Here is an 8298-nt window from a genome sequence, read left to right as displayed (position 1 = left end):
CCCACACCTTTCGAGGGGACAGACTGCAAGATGGGGACTGGAGGAGCAAAGTCCTTCCCACTGTAAGAGAAGATCAGGTTTGAGACCACCTGAGGAACCTGAACATACAGAAGTCTATGGGACCTGATGAGATGCATCCCAGAGTCCTGAGGGAATTGGATGATGTAGTAGCCAGGCCACTCTCCATGAGGGTTGAAAAGTCCTGGCAGTCAGGTGAAGCCCCTGGAGACTGGAAAAAGGGAAACATTGCACCCATTTTTAAAAAGGGTCAAAAAGAAGACCCTGGGAACTACTGACCTGTCAGCTTCAACTCTGCCTGGGAAGATCATAGAGCAGATCCTCCCAGAAGCTAAGGCACATGGAGGGCAGCATTGAGACAGCCAGCATGGCTTCACCAAGGGCAAGTCCTGCCTGACCAACTTAGTGGCCTTCTAGGATGGAGTGACCCTATCAGTGGACAAGGCAAGAGCTACCGATGTCGTCTATCTGGACTTCTGTAAGGGCTTTGACATGATCTCCCACAACATCCTTCTCTCTACACTGGAGAGAGATGGATTTGATGGATGGACTGTTAGGTGGATGGGGAATTGGTTGGATGGTCGCACCCAGAGGGTAGTGGTCAACAGCTCAATGTCCAGAAGGAGATGGGTGACAAGTGGTGTCCCTCCGGGGTCCATGTTGGGACCAGTACTCTTTAAGAACTTCATCAGTGACATAGTGGGATTGAGTGCACCCTCAGCAAGTTTGCAGATGACACCAAACTGAGTGGTGCTGAGGAACTGGGATGCCATCCAGAGGGACCTGGACAAGCTCAAGGAACGGGCCCATGTGAACCTCATGAGGTTCAACAAGGCCAAGTGCAGGGTCCTGCACTTGGGTTGGGGCAACTCCTTGGTATCAGTGCCGGCTGGGGGATGAAGGGATGGAGAGCAGCCCTGCCGAGAAGGACTTGAGGGTCCTGGGGGATGAAAAGCTGGACATGAGCCAGCAATGGGTGCTCGCAGCCCAGAAGGCCAACCTTGCTGATTGCAAGGTGCTGGACTGCATCCAAAGCAGCATGGCCAGCAGGTCGAGGGAGGGGATTCTGCCCCTCTACTGTGCTCTGGTGAGACCCCACCTGGAGTCCTATGTCCAGCTCTGGAGCCCTCAACACAGGAAAGACATGGACCTGTTGGAGTGGGTGCAGAGGAGGCCACAAAAATGATCCGAGGATGGAACACCTTTCCTATGAGGACAGGCTGAGTTATGGGTGTTCAGCGTGGAGAAGAGAAGGCACCAGGGAGACCTTGCTGCAGCTTTTCTGTACTTTAAGGGGGCTTATAAGAGAGATGGGGACAGACTTTTCAGCAGGGCCTGTTGCAATAGGACAAGGGGCAATGGTTTTAACTAAAAGAGGGTAGATTTCGACTAGAGATAAGGAAGACATTTTTCACAATGAGGGTGGTGAAACACTGGCCCAGGTTGTCTAGAGAGATGGTAGATGCCCCATCCCTGGAAACATTCCAGGTCAGGTTGGATGGGGCTCTGAGCAACCTGATGTAGTTGGAGATGTCCCTGCTCATTGCAGGGGGGTTGGACTAGATGATCTTTGAAGGTCCCTTCCAACGTAAACTGTTCTATGATTAAGCAGCAGCAGTCAGTGAAATGCTCCTGAGGAGCACAAGCAGAAAGCACAGTGGATGTCCTCAAGCACATGCTCCTCTGGGTGCTTTGTGTGTGAGCAGCAATTGCGCAGGCACACACCTGCGCATGAGGTGTGCTCCATTAGCAGCCATACAGCCAGGCATTGGGCTTCACACTCAGAAGTGCTTTAATGGGTAACACTTGCAGGACTCCAGCAGAAGCACCTCTGAGCCAAAACGCCTGCATGGCCAATTTGAGCTGGGGAAGTGATGCAGGGACACTCTGGAAACCCCTGGCCAAGCCCAGCCTAGTCATTCAGCTTACTCGCAAGGTGCGAATGCAGGGGCAGCAGTGGGTTTGAGGTGCCCTGCAAACATCCTTTCGTGGCACGTGAGCGACGCCTGTGCGGACGGTCCCTTGGACGGTTTCGCTTCTCTCTGCTCTACTGCTGCCTCGGTATAAATTGTCACTCTAAAGGTACGTCATGTAGATGCTACTTGCCCAGAAGTCACGCTACAGAGGAACATCAAAACAAGCAACAGGTAGAGAAGGCTGTCAAAATTGAAGTAGCTCAGGTGGACCTGGGCTGGGAGTGTACAGGTGAGCTGTTTATAGTTCGATGGGCACACAAAACATCTGGACATCAAGGGAGAAATGCAATATCAAGGGGTGAACCTGACCATGGAGGCCATCACACAGGTCACTCATGAATGTGAAACATGCCTCCATCAAGCGAGCCACACGAGTAAAGTCTCCCTGGAATAGAAAGCAGAAGTTTGCCAGGCCTCGCCTCCATGTGGCGAGGCCTGGCAAATTGACTATATCGGACCGCTGCCACCAACACGCCGGGGCAAGCACTACATACTCACTGTGGTGGAAGCAAGTACCAATTGGCTAGAAACATACCTGGTAAACCATGCCACTGCCCAAAATGCCATCTTAGGCCTTGAAAGGCAAATTTTGTGGCAACATGGTACGCCAGAAGGAATTAAATCAGACAATGGGTCTCATTTCCAAAATAACCCCAATAAACTCCTGGGCCACTGAGTGGGTGTATCACATCCCCTATCACCCACGTGCCTTTGGAAAGGCTGAGTAATGTAATGGACTGCTAAAGACTATGTTGAGAGTGTTGGGCAATGGGGCATGGAAGCACTGGGAGATAAATTTAGCAGAAGCCACTTGGCTGGTTAACACCAGAGGATCTGCTAAGTGTCCCGGTCCTGCCCAAACCAAACCCCTACATACTGTGGCAGGAGATAAGGTCCCCATAGTGCACACAGGGAAGTGGCTGGGGAAGGCAATGTGGATTGCTCCTCCTTTGGCAAAAGGCAAACCCAATGGTGGGACTGTCTTCACTCGGGGGCCTGGGTCTTTTTGCCCAACACTTGACATGCTGCCTCTCCTGTCCTGAGCACCCAATCTTGACAGATAGGCCCCAAGTCATAGCCTGTACTTACGAACATTTGGAGGAGTGGAGCAAGCCCATGGAATAGGAGAGTAGTATCTATCTGTTAAGGGACAGTAGTTAACGAGAATGATTCAGCCTGTTCTGTTGGGTATGAAGAGGGTTTAAGTGTAACTTGTGTTGGTAAGAAGGGATTTCAGTAACGAGAATTACATACAAATGGATGGCTAGAAGATGTATAAATGTATTAAATAACGTGGGACCTGAGCATGACACAAATGGTATGGAATAAGGCGTGGAGACTGTATTGGGTCTGGCTGGGATGGAGTTAACTTTCCTCATAGCAGCCCCCAGAGTGCTGTGCTTTGTGTTTGTTGCTAGGAAGGTGTTGACCACACACACACCAGTGTTTTGGCTGCTCGTTTTGGCCCCCGTCCGCCCTGCGCAGGAGGAGCAGTGCTGGCGGGAGCTGGCCTGCCACCAGACCGAGCCTTGGTCTTTCCGAGTTGCGCCTCTCCTGTAGAGAGCCCCGACGAAAGCCACGGCGCTGGGCAGCAGACAACATGCCAGGCTGTGGTGGATGTTCTGCTCCAGCTGCCGGGGGCCACGGGGGAAGACTTGGTCCTTCCTGGCAGCACCTGCGGTCAGCTGCTGGAGCAGAATGCTCGCCTGCAGTGGGCCCTGGAAGGGCTGGAGAGTCAACGCGGTGCCCTTGAGATGGAGAACCGCCTCCTGAGAAAGAGAAGCTCTCCAGAAGCATGCAAGGAGGAGGACTGGCTCCTGCAGAAAAATGCTCAGCTAGCTGCCCTCACTGAGCGGCTGAAAGGAAGATGCAGGCATCTGCAGGAGACCATCGGGCACCTGGTGATCCATCACCACCATCGGGCACCACACTCCAGTGCCATGGCCCATCCAATGCTCCGCTGAGGAACTGTGCAAGAAATTGTTTCCTCAGTGGAAACGAGCCGGAGGAAGGAGAGAACCTGCTGGAGCTCTGCTGGCACAGGCCCAGCAGAACAAAGCCTCGCAGAAGGTGGCTGAGGAGCTCCAGGCCCAAGTGGCTGCAGGCAACGAGGGCTCATATTGTGTGAGCAGCCTCGGCCAGAGCTGTGAGGCTTTAAAGATGCAGCTTCTGGAGACGACAAATGAAAACACCAGACTGGCTGGAGAAAATTCTCGCCTCCGTGGGCTGATACATTCGGCAGAAAAGGTGCACGCTGAAAGTGCTGTCGCGAAGGGCCGACTGACATGAGTGGCAGAGGGGCGAAATTCTGTCATCCAAGCCATCGGCTGTCTTCAAAGCCGACTGGGAGCTGCAGAGCACAAACTGAAAACCATCAGAGAAATGGCAGAAAGGGCTCAGAGAGAAGTAAAAAGGGACCACGGAGAAGTCAGGCAACTGCTTCGAACCCAGGTGAGTGAACCAGACACTGGGTTTCAGAACCCTTCGGAGCCAGCTTGGGCAGAGGACAGTCCTGGGTCCTGCCTTCTCTCAGAGGAACATCCCACAAGTCAGACAGAAGAACCGCTAGCAGACAAACAGGCCATCATCCTGCAGGCTCGGGGACAACAACCGGGAAAGCTTCGAGCATTCATAGCTCGATACAGCTACGATCCTCTTGATGGTCTCAGTGAGCAGCCTGAAGTAGAGCTTCCTCTAACTGCTGGACAGTTTGTTTGTCTCTTTGGGCAGGTGGATGAAGACAGTTGGTCTGTGGGAGAGCTGGCAGATGGCACAAGCAGATTCCTCCCCTCTAATTTTGTGCAAGACGATTCAGATGCCGACCTGGGCAAGGAAAACTGGAATGATCCTCGTTACTATATTTTGTCTCTCTCACCTATTTTGGAGGAAGATGAAGAGGATCTAGTTGGTGGTGATGGGGGCTAAAAAGCAGAAATAAATGTAGCCTATACAAAGCTCCAGAATACTTACAGAAGTGAATTTGTACTTGAAAGGTTTTTTTTTAGACTTTTAGATTTCTGTAGAATGGGGGGCCTCTGGGGGGCAACAGGGGCCTCCGATGGTCCCCAGCAAAGCCCGGATGAGGCCCTGAGGCACTCTGGAGGGTAATTAGGGCCCTGCACAGGCCCTGCAGAGCCTGGGTAAGGCCCCAGGCGGCCTTTGCAGGGTGCGTCCCCAGAGCTGGACGTAGGACTCCAGGTGTGGTCTCACCAGAGCAGAGCAGAGGGGCAGAATCCCCTCCCTCAACCTGCTGGCCACACTGCTTTGGATGCAGCCCAGGATATGCTTGGCCTTCTGGGCTGTGAGCACCCATTGCTGCCTCATGCCCAGCTTTTCATCCCCCAGAACCCCCAAGTCCTTCTCAGCAGGGCTGCTCTCCATCCCTTCATCCCCCAGCCTGTACTGATACTGGGGGTTGCCCTGACCCAGGTGCAGGACCCTGCACTTGGCCTTGTTGAACCTCATGAGGTTCACATGGGCCCATTCCTTGAGCTTGTCCAGGTGCCTCTGGATGGCATCCTGTCCCTCAGGTGTGTCAACCACACCACTCAGCTTGGTGTCATCTGCAAACTTGCTGAGGGTGCAATGTATGGTAGCAGTGTTTTTTTTAAGCCCTTCCCTTGCAGCAGATGGACAAGGTATGTCAGCATCCTGCCGTGACCTTCCTGACAGGTATTTTCGGCCTGTAACCACATGTTCCCCTCATCACTGAGTGATCAAGCTTGTGGGGGCTTGTTAGGATTTTTGGCATAACTTATTGCTGAATTGTAAACTCTGATTGTTTTCCATCAAAACTGTAATTTGATGTATTTGACATTCAAGTTCAGCTGTTGTCTGAACTAGCACAAGCTGTATCCCTGATCCAGGGCCGAAATCAGCTCTTCTTAACCCACAGCGCTCGTTCTGGTTATTAGTTTGTCCCTCACCTACTTTGCATTAGCTGCGTTCTCCAAAACTTCTGTAGGCAAACTGTCTTGCCCCACAGAGACGGTAAGAGCTCCTTCATTGATTTCATGGGCCACGGCCTGAGGAAATGAAGGCTTCAGAGGCAGTGGTCTACAAACTTCTCCCCATATTCCCCTCTGTGCCACCCACCGTTGGGCTACAACAGGATCAGGGTACTGAACCAAATTTAGAAGAAAAATCTTAATTCGACTGGGGACACACGTATGTTTAATTCTGTTCCTATTGACTTCAGAAGATGATTGATACAAAATGTGTTTCCTCTTCATGTGTGCTTATGGAACTCATTTAACTTTTGGAAGAGAAGATAGTAACATGCACAAGTCAAGAGTATATGAAGAAACAAAATGATTCTCAAAGGGACTTTAATGAAAGTCTTCTCTTTTATTTGAATGGTTTCCATATTTAGATAATTTAGTAGAATTGTCATAGGAATGAAAATCAACTTTCCCGTCTTCCCAAGGAGTCCGAAAAATGTTGCTATTTACAGAATTTACAATTATATGCAGGAGTTTATTTTCATTCTGGACTCAAAAATTTGATAGCACAGGTAAAAATGTCCACACCAAAGCTAGAGCAGGATGTGTCCATCCTGTACCTTTCATAATGTTCCGTAATCTTTACTGGTATACTTTCAAAATGATTGCTCTTCCAAGGATGATAAACTTTTCTCACCTGAGATCTTGCTGCTGCATACAATTTTCATCATCCACAGCCCAAATAATTAAATTGTATTCCTTTTTGAGCAGGTGAGAGGTCAGGCAAAATAGGCCAGATGTGCAAATGTGTTTAGGTTTCTGTTTTCTGTTGCAGTCAGATGAAAGATGATATAAAGCAGGTGTAAAAAAATAATCTACTGATAAATCAATAGATGTTAGGCATCTAGTAACTTTGGGATTTGTATGGAAATCCTCTGTTTCATTAATTTTCTTAGTATTTTTTGCCTTTCACTTACCGAAGTATCCATAATTTTCATGGATTATTTGGCAGAAAGTTTTTCTGCTTTTGGTTCAAGCTGCTGAACTTCTGTAACTCCCTCTATATTCAGTGGGCACTACAGACACACAGTTTCTCTTTAAAAATTAGAATCCTTCAAGAACTATGAAATAAAGCATCATTATCTCTAACTTAATGTTCAATCAAATGACCACTTAGATGATTTCTAAGATCCATGTGCTATTAAATGAATTGGAACTCAGTCCTGGTGTATTACTAGTAGGACTCTGCTTCTTTACTCAGCTTCATTTTCCAGTTTGAATCTACACAGCTGCTCTGCAATGAGGAAAATTGCTCTGAGCTGGTGGGATTGGAGGTTTGTAACAAAGTGTGCTGGAACGCACCCATGTTGCTAATGAGTGGAAATGAGCATACGGTGGCTGCAAGATGTCCTCTGTAACCCTAATTGTTGGTCTCGGTCCATGTCATGGTTAGAAGGCCCCTTCCTAGAAACCCAGAGAACAGACCTCCTTGCTGTGTGCTTCAAGCAGTCAGCTCGGAGACAGCATGGTGGCAGGAACTGTCCTTCCCCATCAGCCCTAAAGGAGTCCTCCTAAATCAAGATTCAGGTGCATTGACATCATGAAGGTAGACTGCTGCTGCCAGCGTCGCCTTGGTTTGACACGTAAATAGCAGCCTTCAGTCTCCTTATGAAAGTGCATAAAATGCGTAGTAATAAACTGTGACTTACCCCACTTTCAGGTGCCTAGCCATATGAAAAACAGTTAACCACCTAAATCTACTGCTACACAAATATGCTACTGAGGAGAGGTGATAGGCAGCACCAGTGTTGCGCTGTGAGCAGCATTATTTAGATGTCTTCTTCCTGGGTTTGTGATGCACCCAAGGTTTACATGTTAGCAGGCTTGGCTTTTTAATTAGGGAAACGAAGCATCCATAAGCAGCAAAACAAAACAAGAGGCTTGAAATCATCTTCATTTTGTATAATACAGAATTTCTGTATTCATCAGTACACAAGCGATTGCTAAACAGGTCGTCACTACGTTTACTTGCAATTCAAAACAAGGTGGTTATTATGCAAACAGGTTAGCTTTGTGGAGGCATCTCCAGGGTGAGCTTAACCCTGTCCTGTTTGGTTCCTCTTGTCTAAGTCTTACAGGTCTGTAAACGTTCATGTTGTTATACAGAACTGTGGTGTTATCGGCCACATAGTGCGGCTGATAGTAGTTAGCCTGGATGGCCTTCTGTGGTGGTGGGGGTGTGAATGAGACATAGCTGTGGAAGGAATTAACTCTATGGAGAGGTGACTGGGGGTTGAAGTTGCTGCTAAATATGAGAGTTCTTGGCATTTGCTTGGTCTGGTGGGTGCTGCCAGCTGAGAGGC

General features: G+C 49.3%; 1 protein-coding gene across 1 annotated transcript in view; it reads right to left on the bottom strand.

The window, feature by feature from the left end:
- Positions 1–7987: 7987 nt before the first annotated feature.
- Positions 7988–8298, bottom strand: part of FAM83A (family with sequence similarity 83, member A) — a 10747-nt gene continuing 10436 nt past the window's right edge. Inside the window, 2 exon segments of the mRNA XM_010288898.1 lie at positions 7988–8288; positions 8290–8298. The exon segment at positions 8290–8298 is cut by the window's right edge and continues 225 nt beyond it. Of these exon segments, the coding sequence (XP_010287200.1) occupies positions 7988–8288; positions 8290–8298 (310 nt within the window).

This window comes from Phaethon lepturus, unplaced genomic scaffold, assembly GCF_000687285.1.
Source record: "Phaethon lepturus isolate BGI_N335 unplaced genomic scaffold, ASM68728v1 scaffold376, whole genome shotgun sequence".
In the NCBI taxonomy this organism is placed as follows: Eukaryota; Metazoa; Chordata; class Aves; order Phaethontiformes; family Phaethontidae; genus Phaethon; species Phaethon lepturus.
The sequence above is the reverse complement of the archived record's forward strand: the minus strand, read 5'-3'. Positions and strand labels throughout refer to the sequence as shown.